Source organism: Bactrocera oleae, chromosome 2 (genome assembly GCF_042242935.1).
Source record: "Bactrocera oleae isolate idBacOlea1 chromosome 2, idBacOlea1, whole genome shotgun sequence".
NCBI lineage: Eukaryota > Metazoa > Arthropoda > Insecta > Diptera > Tephritidae > Bactrocera > Bactrocera oleae.
In genome coordinates, this window is record NC_091536.1 from 76,594,490 (window position 1) to 76,616,544 (window position 22,055).

Sequence of the window (22,055 nt, forward strand, 5' to 3'; positions counted from 1 at the left end):
TGTTGAACGGCATCATACATGTACATATGTACATATATCGATATATACCGCACTCGCATGTGGTATGCGCAGAGCACGTTGCAAGCGTTTAAGGCTCTTAACATAAGCGTCTGCCGTGCACTTGGCATGTGTGTGATGAAATTGAAAGCGCCAAAATTGACAAACAAAACGCAATAAACAATAATAATACTCAATAATCAAAGATGGAAAAAAAATCAAAAGATGATGAGGAAGTGCTGAAATGAGCAAAGCAATCAATCCCGAAAAATATGCTTAAATTATATGTAATTACACTTCAATGTACGAAATTCTGCTTAAAAAATAATTTTTATGCAACAAATGTAAAAAATATTTTGAGTAATATTTTGATTTTGCGACAAAAAAATATGACCATTCGATAAATTAATAATGGAGTTGGCTTTGGCAACTCCTCCATCGGAGAATTTCTAAAAAAAATTCGAAAACGCCAGGTCTCTTAAGAGAAAAACTGGCTCTGGAGCAAAGAAGTAGACAAGCTCAAGGGAAGATCGGGTGATAGAACATATTACCTTGAGGGATCGCTTCAAAACTGGGTGGGTCAAAACCGTTTACGATGTGCAAAATAACATCAAAACTGGACTCATCTTGATTAGCGAAATGTTATGTTATCAGATAAATCCAAATTTAACCTTTTTGCAGCGACGGTATGTCCTACGTAAGAAGAGGAACTGGTGAGCGGTTCAAGGACGAATGCGATCAATGAACATTTAAGCAGGGAGGCAGCCGAATTATCTGGGTCTACTTTTCTTACCATGGCCTTGTGCAACTAGCCTTAATAGATGGAACCGTTAACGGGACTAAGTATCGGGAGATTTAATATGATTAATAGAGATCCACTTTTCACCAGCAGATGCCCTTATTTTTCAGGATGACTCTGCACCCTGCCATCGTAAGTATCAATTTTTTTGTACAACTAGAGTTTATGGCTATAACTTTAATTACGCATTTTATACTTGTTCTTTCTTCTTTCTTTCAGGTGAAGAATTTTTTTTACTGAAAATCGGGGTTTCGACTTTGGAGTGGCCAGGTAACAGTCCGGATCTCAACCCCATTGAGAACCTTTGATTTGTAATCAAGGTTCAGGTGCCACAGAAGAGATCAAAAACTTTAGCAGAACTATACAGAATTCTCGAAGAAGTTTGGTATAACGGTATCGCAGCGATATCGTATTAAATCAATGCCCGAGCGTGTAAAATCTGTTATTAAAAGCAGAGGAGGTTCGATAAAATTCTATTGAGATTTTTTTATCGATTAATGTTTATGCATAGATATGTTCTGAGACATAAGAAATAAACATCTTTGTTTTAAAAATATAAAACTCACCTAATTCAAAGTTATTCAACTACTTCGCTAATAACCTCAACACAATTGTACTGCCCTCGATGATTTACTAAAATGGCATTCGCAATCTCCCACGCAATTGGGTTTTTATGAATTTCACTTTTGCTTTACTTTTTTGTTTCAGGTGAGCTATACTACTTGCCCACTGTGAGTTATTGAGCATGCAAGCAAAAAAGGTATATTTGTGTTATTTCGTGGAACACATGAAACCTACTAAGTTCCACGCCGAAATACACAACGCACAAATGAATAAAGGACAGTTAAATGTTCACCACCAGCCATTTTTACGCGCTCTCCATGACAACGTCCAAAGTATCACACCCTTCGTACCTGTGCTTACAATGCCTTTAGCGAGCAAAATTATTACTATTAGCGACCTAAGCGAATTGGCCTTAGAAATGCCAATGCCATTAGACTTCTAATATACTGAAGAACGACGCCATGTCTCGCAATTGTATATGCATTTCAATTATATTAATAATTAAAAAAAAAAAAACTACAAGTAAAAGTATTGTAATACCAAAACAAAAACCTCTGTATGCCATAGTTATCCGATCTGAACAATTTCTTCGGATAGATAGATTAGATAATAACCCATGCCATATTTCATTAAGATATCTCGTCAAATGAAAAATTTTTAGATGCAAGCACTTGATTTCGATCGTTCAGTTTGTATGATAGCTATATGCTATAGTAGTCCGATATCAGCGGTTCCCACAAATGAGCAGCTTCTTGGGGAGAAAAGAACGTGTGCAAAATTTCAGATCGATATCTCAAAATTTGACTTACATTATTCGACGAAACCTTGGATTACTCAGTTGGTCTCATTACTATATTTCATTTCCTTCCTTACTTCTGCGATATTTATACTAAAACCAACATAAATAACACGTGTGAAATTCACGTCGTATAAATTCAAAAAGTATATACCTAAAGAAGCTGGGGTGATTCGTGGAACGATTTCACACATTTTTGGCAGTAAACTTTAGTATAGGTATATAATATTATATTTTCACTTAATTTTCCGAAGACTCCTGAGCGATATATACGTTATGAAGCCAACCGGAAGTTTGAAATTCTTATAATACCTAGTATGGATACGATAAAAGACGTTTTCCCGTTTTGTTGTTATATTTTACAGATTAACCTACATTTTCCGTAAACGTGAGCCATTGGAACTAAGGTTTACATATTCCATATCCGGAGGTTTGCTAAGTTATGATCCGATTTCGACAGGCTTTGGACTTGAAATAACTTATCTTGAGGGCACTATATGTGCAAGGTATTATTCCGACATCATTATTGGCGTAAAGTGAAAGAATCAAATGGAATTTAAAATTGTGTAATGGTAGAAGTAAGTGTGGTGGTATCTTCAAACATCTAAAAAGACAGTTTTCTGCCATAAGGACAGTGTCGAACAAGATAAAGAATACTTCCAACCTAATTCCGCCTGGCACCTGTGTATAATATTGTATATATACATATATGGTAAAGGGAAAATGGGTTTTTCCTGTAATTTTTTTTTTTTTTAGAAAGACTCAGATTCCACACGATATATCTAAATTTTTTCTCTTTCGGTGACTGCTGTTGGTAAAATATATGAAAGATTGTCCAACCAAAAAGATAATTCAAATTTGTGGTTTTGTATGTACTCCTGTGATAAAGAATAAGGCCAAACCTCTAAACGTTTCATACGAAATTTTTTTAACCAGTACTGAATATGTATTTTGAAATGTGACCACGTAAAATTAATTACGATTATTATTTTCAAATAAAAACCAAGTCCACCTCTCATCTGGCAATTTCTATGTTCTCAACGAACCATATATACAAGTATATATATTTAATAAATATTTACTCTCAATATATGACTATAATTGTTTTTGGTATTTTTACTCGAAACTTTGGGTATTTATTTGCCGTCTTTTAAACTTATGCTGCACCGATTACGAGACCCACATTTAATATACTGAGCTACAGCAGCAGTCAGATTTAAGAGAAACACCTTATTTTCCTCCTAACCAACTTCAGTAAATTAAATTTGCTCAATTACTTTATTAATTCAATATTTTTCTTTATTCACTTCGTAAAAAAGTGAAACGGATATTTTGGCCGTTAAACAACAGCATAAAATATAAGAAAAACACAACAGAAGCAGACATAACGGAAATTATGAGAAACGCACATAATTTTCTAAATCGAAAGAATAAATCAGCGCATCCATCACCGTCCACGGCCGACTTACTTTTCACCACAAACGCGCATAAATTCACAGGCTACACAGACAAACACACAAATATATAAAATAGAAACTAATGCCGTAGTAGAAAACCCAACACAAGACAAGTTGTTACAACAACAACATTGATGCATATGGCAAGACCAATCCCAACCCACCGGCGTTGAATTGAGCTAACGGCTCAGATTACCAGAGCGCGCGCGGCGCTGCCAACTAACAACAGCGAGTGACAACGGCGTAAATGAGTCGATGCAACAACAACAGCTTGTATTGTGTGAGTAATGATACGGACTAAGCAAGTATGATATTGTAACACTTTCGTTGAGACAGCGCAAACCGAACACAATCACACACATATACATATGTATATAGGTATAGGCGAGCGAGCGTCTTTGATTGCTTGCATTAGCAGACGGAAGACAGTAAAGGGGAGCATAAGAATGGAAAAAAACTTAGAATAAGCGACAAACAGTCGGGTAAAAAAGCAGCACGTTGCAGCAAGTGTGAGTGGCTCTGGGCCGATGGAATAAGCCAACGACTCGCTGGCACAAGCAGAAAACGGTTGCCGTGTCGACACGGTAATATAAAACTACCTGTCAGTCGCCGAGTGGCGGAGGACACGCACCCAGCAGTTTTGTTAAGCAAACTGATGCTGCGTGGACGCTGAAAAACAACAACAACAAACAAACAAAGGACGCTAGCTATAGCAACAACAGGAAAACACAGCGGTGTCCAAGAAGTTTTCGGACTCGACGAAGGAATAATCAGAAATCGTGCTATCGAAGTGTTTGTGGCAATCAAACGGAAGTTGCCTTGGCAGGCGGTGATGTGGTAGCGCTGTAGAGGTCAGTTGCTAGGCTCAGCGGCGCTATAGGTGTGTGGACAATCAGTGGGTGTAGTAGAAAGCGAAATAAAAAAGCAGAAGAAAAGAAAATAGAAAAGTGAAAGAGGGAGTAACGCATATAGGGGAGTGAAGCAGAGAAGGACGACGCGCGTTAGGCATCAATGTCGGCTATGAAATGTGTTATTTAGAGTGCGAGTAGTTGTAGTAGTAGGCGCTTTTGGTGCTGCTAGACTATGCATGTTGCGCCTTTTTTGTTGCTGTAAAAACATGTGTATGTACAACAATATAACTACGCAAACTACTATGTGTACATACACATACATACAATATATGTATAATATATGTATGTAAGTTTGTATGTGTGTGCTATAAACACTGTTGATTCACTTTGTTACGTTGACATGTGTAGTACATGCATGCTTACCTACAAAATCTGACACTGCTGCTACTGCTGATTGTTGCTACAGTTGTTGTTGTTGTTGTGGTTGTGCACTCGTATTGTACGTTGCTACTCTTGTTTTGGAATTGTGAAGTAACGAAGCAACAGCAACTGCCACTCTGGCAGCCATTTGCTCGGCCAGTTTCAGTCGCAGACGCAGACGCAAAGCAATAGAGAGGTAATAAAAACAACAACAGCAACAACAAACACGAGCAACATACGACAATAACAATAAACATGTTGGCTGGCAAGAGCACATTGTTGGCGCAGCATTTTACATTTTCGGTTCATTTATTCGCGCGCGTTCAACGGACAAGCTACGCTGTCGAAAAATACTTTAATAATTTTGAGCGTTTTTTTTTGTGCGGTTAATTTACGAAATATTTTTGGTGGAAATATGCAAATAAATGCATTAAATGCAAATTGGCTGTAAAGTTTAAGTGCGCGCACATATTTCATTAACTTTGCTATGAAAAAGTGCTGCATGCATGTATGGCGCTGCGTATACGTAACCTGTTGTATATGTTGGCTGCTGTTTGAATAGTGTGGTTACTCATACGCCGTGAGTGTTGAAACGTGAATTGTTGGTTGGTCAGTTGTTGTTCTAAGTAATAAATTTATAATATTAGTGAGTTACACAAATACATATATCTCATGTCTGTGTATCAATATGTGTTCGTATATTTAAATTTGTGTGTGTTTGTGGTTTCCAGCCTTTAGTGATCCGCGTGTGCACGCCAGGCCAACGCCAAGTGTATATTGTGTTGCTTACGCCCAACTCCTAGCAACGTTCCGCGTGTCGCTCACATAGAAATCATCATTACAGACGCATTTTTAAAAGCGCAGCGGCGGAAGCCCGCCAAAAACCAAAGAAATCGCAGCATATAAAGCGAAACCAAAGCAAATCAAATTCCAACGCTGCTAAACGAGACGAGAAAACACATTTACAAATGCGCGTTGTGTAAAGCATATACATATGCATATACACGGATATATATATTATATACACATATATGTTTATATATAATATTAGTATGTGGGTGTTAAAGTAAGTAGTAGTAGTATCCATGTGAAGTGAATCGAGCAGGCGGAAATGGCGCAACCATTGTCGTTGTTGCTGTCGTTGGCGCTGTGATAGCTGAATCTGTTGGCATTGCCAATCATTATTTCAAAGAAAACACACATATACACACACAACAACAATTGTTAATTTATGAACTGTGCATATGTATATGTATGTATATATGCGTTTGTGTGTATTCGTGTTCAGCGCGCAGGATAATGAAGTGAGCGGCAATCAAAGCGCTGCGCTGCCTTTCCTTATTAGCTGTACGCTTTATGCGCCTCATTTTTTAATGATGTGAAAATGTGATAATACAAAATTTAATTGCTGGCAAATTGCCAAATAATTGAGTGGTTTTGATGAGTTCCTGAGAAAAAGCAAAAATTGTTATGCAATAAACGATGTTGGGAACGAAGTTTTGGGAAAGGAAAATGTTTATTTATTGAAATTGTTAAAAAAAATAACTACTTTGAATTAAAAAAAGTTTATGTGAAAATCGATGTAATAAAATTTTACAATTAAATTATTATACGCTGAACATGATGTATTAAGTTTGCCATGAAGTTTATAACACCCAGAAGGAAACACCTACAAAATATATGTATATATAAAGGATCGGCGTGACGAGCTGAGTCGATTAAGCCATTTCCGTCTGCCTGTCCTTCCGTCTGTATACATATATACGAACTAGTCGCTCAGTTTTGGAGATATCGATCTGAAATTTTGCATCCGTCTTTTTCTCACTAAGAAGCTACTCATTTGTCGAAAAGGTGGATATCGAACCACTATAGCATAAAGCGGTCATACAAAATGAACGATCGGAATCAAGTACTTTTATGAAAAACTTTTACATTTGCGGAGATATTTTCACGAAATTTGGAAATCATTGTCTAACCCTTTATCGAGGTGGATTAATGAGTAAGTTCGAGAACGCTTACAGAGAGATACATATAGTTTGTGTCCAACTTCCTTTAACTGTAATACTATTGGGTGTATTCAAGTCCCACAAAGGATAAATTCATCTCGCTTTAATGATAGAACGCAATTTTGAAAGAATTACATGGTAAAAATGTTGAAGAAGGGTCTCATTTTCCCTTCGGTCTAGTGTCTAAATATAGGACACAACTATCTTTAGATATCGTATATACGAGTATATGTATATATATCAGATGAGATAGAAAGACAATATTGATAATCTCTGATTCTTCGAAATGCACACTTTTCAATATAAAACGGGCCTTTTTAGGTTTTTATTTTTGTTACTCCCTTACTTTACACGATTTCTTAGTTGTAAACAACTTTAAGTTTAGCCTAGAGTCATAATTTCAAGAAACCTGGGTGGCATATTTACGTTTTATACTCTTGCAACTTGCAAGGAACAAAGCCGTTTGTTTGATATTTCAAAATCCTGAATATCAATACACTCTCAATATTCATTGAAATGACTATCACAGTGGCCAATATATAATATGTGGTATAAAGTCAACTAGAAGTTAGAAAATCTTTATATTAGGTATATGGGGTCTAAGAGAAGTATTGACCCGATTCAACCCATTTTTGACACAAGCGTATATTATTATCAAAGAAACATATTCCTAGAATAATAAATAAATATAATTAATCAAATAAAAAAGTTTTCATACAAGAACTTGCTTTTGATCATTCAGTTTGTATGGCAGCTATATGCTGGGAGAAAAGGATATGTGCAGAATTTCAGATCGATATCTCAAACACTGAGAAACCACTTCGCGAATAAACAGACAGACAGACAGACATGACTAAATCATTTATGTATACAATATATAAGATCTCCGACATTTATTTCTTGGTGTTACAAACTTCGTGGCAAACTTAATATATCCTTTTCAAGATATACTAATTCACTACAGAACCGTTTTAATGATATCATTCAACTATATACTACTTATAGATTCAAGATGTCTCTACGTGGAGTTAGCAAGTTAGAAGTGAACGGGAACCGTAAGAGTAGATTGTAAGAAAGGTCTAGGTCTTGGGTTCTACTTCTCCCCCGCGAAGTTTAAACCACTATTTATATTAATAAGGTAAAGTAAGTTTTACAGTTTACCAACTCCCTGTCTCCTTTTCTCTCTAAAATTTCACTCCTGAAACTCTTACCTTATACTTTGAAAGAACATTGCCAGACCATAATTACATAGAAACAGCTATTAAATTCAACTAAGGCAACTTTATCATCATTTACCTTGAGTATCCTTCACGGGACGCACCAATATGCACTCATTTCCGTTATCAGCTAACTGAGGTGTAGACACACTTAAAAGACATAGCATTCACTGAAATGGCGCATCATTTCCTTGCGTGTCGATGCCGGTAGCGGCACACACACACACACACACGCTCTCACATACAAATATCACTGCCATTATCAGCATAATAGAAGAAATAGAAACATCAACAACGCTATCAACAGGAGAGCAAGTATAAGCATCGCCTTCATCAATGAGCGGAGTACATACTCGCATTTATTAGTTTATTTTTTTGTGTATTTGTAGTGCGAGTGCAAACAAATAAGCACACACACATACATACATATGTATATAAATTTGTATTATATCTTTGGAAAAATAATTGTGATTACATGCATGTCACAGTGGCAGACATTTTCATCATAATCATTTACTTTACGATCGATATTTCATACAATATATAGCTCTATATAGCTATATGTGTATACATATATACATAATATAAATATATGTAAGTTTATGCGACATGGCAGCAAAAGGTATTTGCTATGCGCTATTTGAGTGAAGAACCCAAGTGTTTGTAGGTAAATATTCAATATATATATTTGTGTATGTATTAAAGATGGCGGTATTACTTTCGTACGCGCATACATATACAAATATTTGTTTCTGTCTACACATACATACATACGTGTGTATGTACCAGGATGCATGGCAGCACAGCATGCCGACCAACTAAACAAACGATTTCCAAGCGTCATTTGTGAGCTTTGACGCTTTGGTATGCTTTGTAGCAGGTAATTTTGCAATAAGCATATGTACAGATACTTGTAAATATGTACATATGTATGTATGAATGTGTACTGCTGTTAGATCTCATGGTGGACACAGTTTACAAACTTTCCTTCTCAACCAGCAACCAGCTAAACAAGGTAAATATAATATTATCCATTTGCCGCCAGAAGCAAAGATATATTTATTTGTTTGTATGCACTTATGTTCAAAAAAATCTTAATTAATAATATTATTGATCAGAAAATTAAATTTTTTCACAAATTACCCGTTTTCAATCGCCGATCAAATCTTGTTAAATAAAAATATTGAAACTGGAAATATTCTTGATTTCTACCAAAAACTATGATATTTTCCACAGTGTGGCTCGAAAAAAAAAACAAGAAAAAAACAACATCGAAGCTATGATACTCTTGACAGGTTCATTTCTTATAGCATAAAAATGGTACAAAGAGATCTTTTACTTAATTTTGATTGGTCAGTTTGTATGACAGCTACATATATGCTATAGTGGTCCGCTCTGAACAATTTATTTGGAGATTGTATCGCTGCCTTGGGCATTAGTACATATCAAATTGTGTGCAGGTATCTTGCCAAAAAAAAATAAATTTTCATACAAGGACTTGTTTTGATCTATCTGTTTACATGGCAAATAGGATATAGCAATGATTAGAAAAGGACGTGTGCAAAATTTCAGAACGATATCTCAAACATGAGGGTCCAGCGCGCATATATATAGACAGACTTCCATGCCTAAATCGGTCGATCTCATTTTGCTGATTGTTAATATATACACTTGAAAGGGTGTCCGACGTTTCCTTTGGATTTACAAAATTTTATGGCAAACTTAATATGCCCTGTTCAGGGTATAAAAATAACGGCCTAACAGTTTTTTAAGTTCTTTTTTACATCTTCTGATTAATACACTGATTTCAAATCCTTGCTATACTAAAAAAATAATTTAAAACGCATTATTTAAGAACAGGTCTAACATAATCTAAACTCTTCAGTTTACTGCGGCTTACATATATGTATGTACTCGAGCAGCAACACATCCAAAAATTAATTCGAAAATATCGAAAAATAATGCTTCTAGAGACAGTACAATTCCGCAGAAGCAACTCTTTGGATTGAAAATGTTGTTGGTAACATACTTTTAGATTCCTCTAAAATCGTGATATAGACTTCGGTTTTATACTCTTCGGGTTTTTTAATTCAAAAAATATGTATTTTTAGGAATCATTGTACGATTGAAATATAATTTATAAGTATGCAAGATATACCGGATATAATATTTTAGAACTACATAAGGAACCAGTAAATTGAATTTCCTAATGTATCAGAATTTTATGTGTAATACAATTGCATAAGAACGGTTGTTTGAAAATAATTTTTTTTTGATTTTTTAAAAGCATTTAGAAATTTTCAAGAAGTCGTTAGAGGTCTGTAAACACTCTCATACAACTTTTTATATGTGTACTTTTCAACCAGTCGATTAAAAATGTTTTTATTTTGTTGTTTATCTTATAATAACATTACAATAAAATTTATTTCCCAACGACAAATTGATGCCAGATTCGATAGCTTCGGCAAGCTAAACAAAATTTTGTAAATTGCTCGTGCTCACATCTTAGGCCAAATCAATCAAAACCGATATAACACAAAATTCTTATTTTTATTTATCCACAATTTTCGAGTGTTCTTAATTTTCAGATACTTTTTGCACAGAATCTTCATTTTTGCATCGACACATAAAAGAATCATACTGACAGTTCATATGATTTGTAATCAAACAGCAATCAATTTCTGCCTTAACTTCAAAGAGTATGAGATATAAATGTGTGCCGCTGAGATGTATGTGGAATAATACATGCAAATACCATATATGTATGCATTTACTACGAAAACATTAAATTTATTCAATAATAATACTTGTTAATTAAATCTGAATATAAGTTGCATTGAGCTTTAGTAGTGCTAGATATTCTGTGTAATTGTAGACCAATGTTATAGATATAAGATTTATTACTTAATTATATCAATACTAATACCGTTAAATCGTTACATACTATTAAAGGCATAGTTTACTCAATACTTTAATATAATCAGAGATATATTTTCTATTACCCTTAAATTGCTTTTTCAGCTTTGGGTAGATTAATAAGGATAAGAAGCGAATTCGGTTGGACATCGTATTTTACTACTTCCATATGTCGAATGCGTTTTCCTGTTATCAGCTTTAAGTGTGTACCTTTCACATGATAAACATTTTTCCTTATTGACGATAAATGTCGTAAGACTCTCATTTTTTTAAGAACTCACACATTTCAAGTCAAACATCTTATGGAAATCCTAAAGATTGAACTTCACTTTATGGGTTTACAATATATGAAACAGAGACGCTTGGTATCTATGAACACTCTTCTTTCATCCACTCATAAATACTGTTACACGCAAAATTAATTCTTTGGAATTTTCCTTAAATTAATATTTTAAGTAGCTAGGAACTTTATTGTAATTTTATATTATAATTAACGGTAATTCTCTCTCGTACACCATAAGCTAGAATTTTTAGAATGCATGTAGACCTTTATCCTTCATAAATTGTAAAAATAATAAAATGTATTCAATTAATACTAATAAAAGGTAGTCTACAATTAGGAGCAACCACAAAGTTTAATACATGCATGCACTACAGTTTAGTAAAGACACACACCCAATGTTGACAATCAGAAGAAAAAATTGGAAGGAATTTAAAATTGATGTTAATTTTTTTTTTTTATGGAAAAGACCTCATTTGCATGAATTAAACTGAAATTTAATATGATAGTGATATTTTTTAGCTTAGAAAAAGTTTTATAAACCGTATACAATATACTGATAAACATAAATAAATTATAGTTTAAAAACTAAAAAAAACACGCTTTTAAGGAATTTTTAAACCTCCCCCTGTAAAGCTCATCTCTACCATCTTGTTTGTGAAAATAAATGCTTATGGCGCATTTATGTCGTCAGTTATCGCACTTTTTGTATATTTTAACATAACTGTTATATGAGGAGTGGGCGTGGTTATTATCTGATGGTTGAGTTAGCTTTAGCGGTTTGGAAGATATATACCTACATTAAACCATTTAGGGGCGGGGTTACGCCCAACTTTAAAGTAATAAGAAACTGTTATCAAATCATTGCATTGTCATCGGCCCTTGACACGTCTGCAAAGTTTCAAGTTGATCAAACTTCTGGAAACCGGAGAAAATTGAACTCTAAGATTCCATTACATACATACAAACCCAAGCTAATAAAAGCGTATTAAAAAGTACTAATAATCATATGAAGAGATTTGAATTTTCAAAGTATTTTCGTACTATAAGAGACAAGGATACATTTTTATTTTTCATATTATTTCATTAAAATTGTCCTATTTTTCCATTGCTGTTATTATTTGCCTTTCGCAACTTTAAGTTTGTCATATTATTAAGTTTGTAAATAACTTACGTAAATTTTCAGAAAAGAAAGCTTTTGCACAGCTTTATTATTCCAAATACTTAAAATAAAATGAATGGTGTGTTCTAGTAATGGAAAATTTATCCACTATAACTTAAATAAATTTAAATTCACATGCACTCACAAAAAATGGCACATCGGCAAAGGATAATAGAATTTACAGCGATAAAAACACGAAAAATCACGTTAAAGTGCACACAAAAAAATGTCTCGGTTATGAATATCATACAAAAACTAGACGTTGCACAGTGTTGCATGTTAATAAAATCAATATGCATAAAGACAAACTTTTTTATTTGAAGTGTGAAAAACAAATCGAGTGATGAAGAAAGTTAAATGTTGACCGAAATTGAAAGCACCAATAACAAACTATAAAATAAAACACACTCAATCTCACCTACATACATAGGTACCTCTAGAATAGTGCTAATGCCAAATTGATTATTTACATGAGTTTGTCCCACATTAAGCGCTCTCGCAGTTTACAAGTTTGCCGTAGCTTCGTCTTTTTAATATAAATTTGTATGAGCGCAAGGTTAAGCATTGATTTTGATTTTGAATTTAGTTTTTTCTTCTGCTTTTGTCTGCTTGTGCAAGTAACTTTCACTAATTAGATTCGAGCTCTAACGAAACTCAGGCTCGGCGGCAGCGAGTAGCGTCAGTGTGTATGAGTAACCCGATACTTGCATTGTGCTCGGATTTTCATATGTACATACATACATATATCGTGATGGAGGATATGTATGGAGGTTTGTAAGTAGCGTTGACAGGAGAAAAATTATGCCAATATTGTGTGGGCAAACTCTGATGAATAATGAACATAATTACGTTAAAATATTATAGATATAAATAGCTTAAGTAGCTTCTTGCTTAGAAATGGACGTGTGCAAAATTTCACAATATCTCAAAACGCAAGGACTAGTTCGCGTATACACAGACAGACAGACGGATGGACTAACGAATACTCTGTGCAAAGTATGTGACGTGTGGGATAACAATGGATACAATGAACTTGGTCTAAAAACGATCCAAGAATTTCTTCTTAGTAGTAGTCGCTGAGAGCCAAAAGTGGTGAATATGGTGGAGCTCAAGCAATTTGTACTTCAGTTCGTTGAATTTTGTCATTGTTAAAACACCTTTGTAAGCAGGTGCGCTGTCTTGATGAAAAATTATTTTTTTGTGCTGCAAACTAAGTCTTTTCTCACGAAATTTTTCATCCAGCTGATCCAAAAGGCTGGAAAAATATGCAGAGTTGATTGTTTTACCTTTCTGCAGATAATCAATTAACAACATTTTTTTTGCATCCCAAACAACTGATGCCATAACTTTTTTAGCTGATCATTGTGACTTCACCTGCTTTCGAGCTGAACAACCAGCTTAAGTCCACTGTAAATATTTGGTTTTAATTTAGAATCATGGTGATAGATCCAAGTCTCATTCACAGTTATAAAACAACGCAAGAAATGGGTTGAATTCTGCTTAAACGCTTCAAATTATGCTGAGAAATTTCTATTCGATTCAGTTTTTGTTGAATTGTTAACGTGTGCGACACTAACTTTCCAAACAGCTTTTTCATATGTAAATCTCCGTGTAAAATATGAAGTACTCGTTCGTCTAAGATGCCTATGGCTTAGGAATTTCACGCTTGGTAAAACTTAGATCTTTACTAGCAATATTATGAACTTGCTCAATGATTTTTGGTCGTCCTTCGCGTGGATCGTCTTCAAGCGTAGTACGACCTACGACCAAGTTTAAATTAACCAGCCCAAAATTCACGATGTGTTTTGAAGGTGAGGACTCCTTATACACTTCTAACAATTGTTCATAAATTTTCTTAGCTTTTTAACCTTTCAATACAAAGAATCTAATCACTGCGCGATATTCAATTTTTTCCATATTAAAATACTTTGACACGTCAACTTTAAATGGCTTGTAAACAAAGAATTAATTGACAGAATGACTTGTAACATGGCATGTGTTCTCACGGCAGATGTACCAACTTGAGAAAGGAAAAATTTGGAGCTGGTAGTGCTATTTATTGTTGAGGTCAACCAAGCTGTATTACCTCAACAATCCCAACTAAGACTTACAACAAGTGTATGGTAAATTAAGTTAAGCATTAGCATGCTTGCATTGGCTCTATACGAGCCTATTCTAAAGTCGATAATAAAGATTTTTATTAACATACTCGAATTTTTGTATTTTTTTTTTGTCAGTCTGGTACAAATTTGATCAGATATGGTATAACCAGTAAAGTAATGCCCCGCTATTCTCTTCTCAACGATAGTAATTTGCAATAATTATAATTTCGGAAGCAAATACAACAACACGAAATTATATTTTGGCATATCGCAGGTGATAAAGTGCACGTTAATTTAATCATGAAAACTTTGCGGTCTCAAAAACAAAGTAAAATTTATGTAAATATGTAGCCATGACAATGGAAATCGAATTTCACACAGAAACCCACACACACACACAATCAGATATTTTAACTTAAATGTGGGCCAAGAGTGTTGAATTATATGGCCGTATGCTTGTGTAAGTGAGCGCGCGGATAAGGGAGAACAGAGAGAACGTGCGCGAATGCTGATGAGTGTGCAATGTGACATACAATAATATGATTTGCATTTACTACTATATACGATATGCACATGTAGTTGTGGTGGTGTGTCAAGCAACATACACATGCACATATGTATGCTCTTCATGCACATTACACACACACATACTTGCGTGCGCTTTGGAGTTGTGCGAGTGGCGCATTGATGCTGGTCATGGTGGGGCCTACATACATAGTACATGCGCAAACGCATATGTATGTACAAACGTAACGGTACGCATGTATGTGTGTACGTATGCATGCGTGGGTAACCTACCTGTTGCTACGCCTTGCACATGTTGTTTAACCGTACCGATAATTTTCTCCTTTTGCAAATTGTGCGCGACGATGCTATCGCTGAATGTTGCTGCTCCTGCGGCTGTTGCGGTGCCGCCGCTGGGACCAACGTCCGCTTGCTTATAAATTAATTTAGTTGGTAGTGGTGGCGGTAGTGGCGGCGGCGGCGGTGGTGGTGGTGATACTGTCGTTGTTGTTATTATTAATGGTTCAGTCTGTGCGGATGTTGTTAAGCAGTTTGTCGATGTGTTAGAGTTATTTTTGTATTTCTGTAATTCAATCTCGGCATGCTCGGCACGTGCAATCGCCTTGCGTAATTCCTCTTCCAGAATTTCCACTCTTACTTTGAAAGTGTTTAGTTCATCGTTAGTATTTTTTTGTATAGCCGCTTCCATAAGAGATTGCTACAAAGTGAGGGGGGGTTGGAAAATTAGTAGAAAAAAATAACATAAAAATAAAGTTAAAAGATGAGTTATGAGCGGTATGGAGCAAACAAACGCAAGTCAACATAAAATACGAGTTTTGAACAAATCAAAATAACTTTAAAGCACAGTTATGAGTAGTAGAAAAGCATTAATAAAATACAAAAACCCATACAAAAAAATGTATTAAAAGAGAAAATAAGTTAAATAAGCATAACAAATGAAAGCGGTAATAAATAACTATGGAAAAGTTGGTTGTGAGTGTAAGTAAAGCGCATGTTTTATATTTAATTTTAATTGTTAGACAAATAGCAAGAATATTAGCATATTATATAAATACATTTTTGCTTAAGGGGCACAGCTGGTGAAAAATAAAAAAAATCGATTTTTTTTATATTTCGATACATACATTAAGACCAGAAAGTTTACGGAAATTGTAAATAAAACGAAAAATTTTCAATCTTCATCAATATTTATGTTGTCGCCTTCAAAATATGCTACTTCTGAAGCGATATACATATGCGACCTCTTTTTCCAATAATGGAAACATGCCTTCAGTTCCCTCTGCAAATGTTCTTTTACGGCCATAATCGAGTCGAATCCGGTGAATACGGTGGTTGATCGTTGGTATTGAACGAATTTTTGGTCTTAAAATCGTTCACAACTACAGCTCGGTGCGATGGTGTTATATCGTCATGAAAAGTCCATGAATTGTTAGCCCACAATTTCGGCGTTTACGACGGATGTTTCCGCGCAAACGCCTCAAAACGCCTCAAAACGCTCAGATAATACTCTTTATTGACCATCTGTCCCATTGGAACTAATTCATGATGAACCTACCGCGAATATCGAAAAAAAACAATTTCCGAAAACTTTCTGGTCTTAATATATCTTTAAAAATAACATACTTTAAATCCATATTTCAAACATTTTTTGAATTACAGCCTTTTAAGTGTAGCCGCTCAATTAAACTAATTCCATCAGTTTATTTTTCAAATCGTTTTTCTCAAAACTACAACGACATTTTTGAAATTTACTTGAGTGATTACTTGGAGACAAATGCTACGATTACTATTACATTTTTTCTGCCCGTTATGTACATTAGGATGGGTAAAAAAATGGAATGTTTTTTGAGCTTAGTACTCTGAAAAATTGGTTGATAGACAGCTCTAAGAGAGACTCTTCAAGTATGATCGTTTCATTGTGTTTGTAGGAAATTGAATATTCTACAAAATAGTTTCTTACGGTTTTTTTGTTAACCTCGTTAAAAATATATTAACGGTTGAAGTTTGCCTATTTTAAGGCAAATTTACGAACAATGTCTTCTCATCCGCGATTCGCATTTATGTATTTATGTATTTAACCTTAATATTCTAAATTAACTGTAGTTTATCATTAATTCTCAAAAATTGTCCCCTAAAAATAAGAAAAAAAATTCAAAATTATGATTTTCCCCAAGTGCAAGTGTGCTTTCAGAAAGCACTTACTAAAACATACCGTGATTTCACAAGTAATTTAATTGCCTATATAATGGTAGTAGAAACTTTTCTAATAATGTTCCAAATTTGTATTGATTGGCTAAGTTGGAGGGGCCAACAGTTCGCTTACATTAAATAACCACAAATTTCGCGAGAGAATATAATTTTTAGAGTGTGTTTAGTCCCACCCGCTTTCAGTTGAAATAAACTTTTATACACTTCTTAAAATATTTCAGGTAAACCGAAGGAAATACTGAAATGTTTCTATCTTAAAATTGGCAATAATCAAACCCACCGCGATTACAACGCTGTTTTTTGAGGTGAAAACTTTAATTTAAGAAAACATAACCAACATTTACCGATACCTTTTTATCGTGACATTCCTCAAAATTATTTAAGTTAAAATGAACTTTTCGAAGCTTTTAAAATAAGATTTTTTTAATTGAAAAAATTTTCCTGAAAAAAATTGTTTAGGAAATTTCAAAAGTTATAGTATTTTCAATGATTAAAGATTTTTATATGGGAGTCCTTGAATGTTCACCGACCCCTTTTCAAATTAAGCTAAAAGTCATGGCAAGCATATTTATTTCTGTGTATACAAGTTTATTTTAACTCATAACTTCGGTATTACTTTTTTTTGGCTCACCCTAATGACAACCGGCAACCTAATTTAAAATTTTTAAACAAAATAATTAAAAAAAGATATCGGTGTAAAAGCTTTTACCATAAACTTTTAAGAGCTTAGAATCTGAAAAATCTTTCTATCGGCACAATAAAGCGATCTTTAATAATAATATTTGTTAAGAATGAGCTAGTAATGCAAACGGTCCAGTCCGAGTCAAATTTGATCAGATGGTATTAAACTTGCTCAGCGTAACTTTATATTTTAGAAGATTCGAAATCTTCGCTATTAGACAGTTTTCTCATAAATTTACTGTCTACTTAAGTATAAGCTCCTGAACTAAATTTCATCTAATTTCTTTAAAAACGAAGACTGCTTATGATATTTTCGGGCTTAAGTATATTTAGTGTCGGGCTTAAGCATATTTAGTGTTTTCCGACGCTATCTGACGTTTTATTGATGAGCAGATTGTTGCTCCGAAAACCTATTTTTTCGTCATTAGTTGTCGTAGGACTACAATATCGCTGCTGTCAGACCAATGTTAGACGTCAAATTACATTAATAAAATGCCTGGAATTTTGGGAGAAATTCTCCAAAAGACTCTCACACAAATAATCAAGTATACAAGTTAAGCGTTAAACTTTTTGATTGATCATTAATAACTTGGAAGTTGTTTTTTATACAATCAGCATGCCAATTAAGCAAATAGCATCTCCAAACTCCAAGCTATGCCAGCACATGCTTGATAGCCTTCAACTTATCCTTTAAGGTTTTAAGTTCAGAATATAACAAAAACATGCACTCGCTTGCCTATAACATTAAACACCCGCAGACTGCATTAACATCTCCCTAGAAAGTTTAGCTTAAAATAGATAAAGCTTCACTAGTTAAATTCACCGCGAACAGCACAAAATGCACACACAAAAAACCATTTCCTGTTCATGCAGTAAGAAATCTAATAGAATGCGGCTCTATTTATATTGCAGCAACTGGCAAAAGCTCACTGTCGACGTTTTTGTCTTACACTCTTGGTATATGTATTTTTGTTGTAGTGTTATTGTTTAACAATAATGTGATTTCGCTTTTCACCTCCACCAAAGCAAACTCCGTACGCCATTACACATATGTAACATATGTATGTTTGTATGTATGCTGTTTTTGATTTGAAAATGTTTCGATATTTGTGCCGCACGCATTTAAGCTTAAGAGCTTTTGAATATATTTTGAAAGAAGCCAGAGACCCTTTTCAAACCCTAAATATAGCGGAATTAATTAATTATTAATTTATAGAAATATAATTTTGTTTGTCTTAAATATATAGTTTATAGATAGATGCATGTATATACGTTACAATAAATATACTATATGTTCGGAAAAATGCCACTAAGAAAATATTTGTGGCATTTTAGGTGTATCATATAATTTCGAATTAGAAATTTGCTATACAAAAAATTATGGCATATTTACAACGCTATAAATGTTCCCAAAAAATGGTTGAATCTTAGAATCAGCCCCCACTTACCATTTCGACAATGCGTTCATTATGGTCGTGATTTTGATTTTCGACTTCCTCTTTGATTTGTTCGATTTCCTCGTTCACCTTTTCCGTTGTTGGTGAAGGGCTTGGCGCTGGCTGGCCATCGGTTAGATCGCGTGCGCGCGCATTTAATTCATCGTTGCGCTGCTTCAATTTAATGAGTGCTGCTTCCATTCTGGTTTTTATAAAAAAATAAAAAAAAAATATATATATATATTTAATAACTCTCCAATATAATATACAAGTATAGTCTTTTCATACTTTTTGCTTGTTTCAACGCTCTCTTTCATGTTCTCCGTCAAAAGTTTAGCGACTTTGGTCAGATTCGTGTTCTCCGTGCGCATGGTTTCGTTCTCCTCCTCCAAATGGTGTTGCTGTTATGCAAATTTGTTTTTTATGCAAAATATTATTTGGTTTATTATTTATTTTTTTCTTTTTCTTCAATTTTACTTGGCACTCACATTTTCCAGCAACTCGGCTATTTTCTCATTGGCTTCATATAGCTGCAGTTCAACTGCATTCATAGCGTTCTTCAATGTTTGAAATTCGTCGACCAAACGCTCGACTAGATCGCTTGTAATGGGCAAGGCGGTCGTAGGTTCCACATCTACGATGCTCTCCATTTCATTGTTGCCCAATGTCGGCATGATTTTCAGCAATTTGCTGCTCAAGCTGGCTGAAGCTAAGGGTTGGGCACGCAAACCCGTTCTACGCGGTGTGGTTGATGGTGTTGCAGCTAACAATTTTTGCTTTTCTTGCAATGCCTCCAACTCCTGCTCCAAGCTGGTGGCATTAGGAAAGGCATTTTTTTGAATTTCTGTTATAAAAGTAATTTAATTGTGTTCTTACCCGCTGATCTTTTCAATTTTCATCTTATGCAACTTATCCAACGCGTTGCGTTCAGTGCTCATTTTATTAAACTTGGTGGTCAACTCTTTTAATTGTGTTTCATTATCGAGTTGTTGTTTCTTTAAAGCGGACAATTCATCGAAAATTTTGGTCTTCTCCGTCTCCAGCTCATTTTGCGACTTCTTGCCTGCAGGGAAATTGATAAAGGGATGAAATTCAATAAAATGAAGTGCTCGCAATTATTAGCAGTATTTTATTCTTTATTAATTTTTTGTGAGTATAAATATATGCATTAGGGTGAACCAAAAACTTATATCGAATTAATGGATTAAAACAACAAAAAACGTTTACTTCGGCTACACCGAACCTATAATACCCTTCACAGGTGCATAAAAGAGTATGCAAATCTTTATTTTGATCTTGATCGGTTAGTTTGTATGGTAGTCTTATGATATATCAGTCCGATCTGAACAATTCGTTCGGTAATTGTACCGTTGCCTTGGACAATAATCTGTGTCAAATTTCATGAAGATATCTCGTCCAATAAAAAAAAGTTTTCCATACAAGAGCATGCATTTGATAGTTTGGTTTGTAAGGCAGCTATAGTGGTCCGATATCAGTGGTTCCGACAAATGAGCTATACATGGACATGGATAAATCGACTCAACTCATTCTGCTGATCATTTATGTATACATTTTATAGGGTCTCCGAATGTTTGCTTCTGGATGTTACAAACTTTGTGACAAACTTAATATACGCTGTCCTAATATATACAGACACATATTTTTATTAGTTTAAAATAAAAAAATTTTCATCACGGATTATTTTAAAAACTGCCTCAAAAACCTAACTTAGAGAATTTTTTTAATGCAAAAATTCGCATATTTATAAACTCTATATTAGTTATTTTTGGCACACCTTAATATGCATATTTTATACTCTTTACTCAAACTTACCATCTTCAATTTCGATCTTGAGCGCCTTATTCTCCTCCTTAAGTGCAATATTGTCTTCCAACAAAGTGAAGAGATCAGTCTCGGGATCCTGCTCATTGTAATCGGGATCACGTACACGACTGCGACTGCGTGTTTTACCCTCTTGTGTGCGAAAGCGCGCTACAGGTATGCGGCCACGTCGCTCCATCTTCGAAACAATTGGAGAATGAGGAAATTATGCTATGCTTTGCAGTATGCTTACTGTTATGTAAAATAAACAGGAAAAATACAAAAATTAGTATTTTTAACTAAAACTATTTTTAATGCTCCCAACACCAAAGACAAATTTTAAGTGGACAAATATGCTACAAAAAATATGTGTTAATTCCTAAGCATAAAGCAGCCAAATTAGCTTGCCATTCATGCGGTCATTTGTCAACGCATATTTTGTAATTGTATTTTCGCAATTCCAACAACCTATCTAGTGAAGTACAGTATAATATAATATATAGTTGAAAATAAAACACAGCGTATTTTCGTTTTGTTTAATCCATTATACTATGGGCGCACAAGTACTCGTACATATTCGTAGAAGAAATATGCCGTTGTTTATGCACGCTTCATTGTTTTTTATGTTGTTTTTATTTTAATTTTCTTATTTAAAGTCATAATGCTTCTGCGCTTGCGACATGCCGTCTCTAACAATCTTCGCTTCGTTACTTATACTGAAACATGTCAAGCTTTCTGGCTATTTGCTGTTTGCATTGGCTTCTTATGCCTTTCTTTATGCCTTCAATTTAATTAATTTAATGATTTTTATATTTAT

General features: G+C 34.4%; 1 protein-coding gene across 4 annotated transcripts in view; it reads right to left on the bottom strand.

Annotated features, from left to right (window-relative positions):
• Window positions 1-22,055, bottom strand: part of LOC106621894 (myosin-6) — a 44,439-nt gene that overhangs the window by 4,143 nt on the left and 18,241 nt on the right. The window contains exons 3-8 of one of the 4 annotated variants that reach the window (XR_011394840.1): window positions 21,251-21,490; window positions 20,294-20,480; window positions 19,906-20,227; window positions 19,706-19,818; window positions 19,430-19,619; window positions 18,932-19,160 (exon numbers count right to left, since the gene is read on the bottom strand). Coding sequence is in view for 3 of the 4 variants with exons in the window: in XM_036368535.2 (XP_036224428.2) it covers window positions 15,366-15,789; window positions 19,430-19,619; window positions 19,706-19,818; window positions 19,906-20,227; window positions 20,294-20,480; window positions 21,251-21,437 (1,423 nt within the window). In the remaining variant the exon portion in view is untranslated. Of the gene's footprint in view, window positions 1-15,365; window positions 15,790-18,931; window positions 19,161-19,429; window positions 19,620-19,705; window positions 19,819-19,905; window positions 20,228-20,293; window positions 20,481-21,250; window positions 21,491-22,055 lie in introns of all 4 variants that reach the window. The other 3 variants (XM_036368535.2, XM_036368534.2, XM_036368536.2) reach the window with 3 other exon arrangements.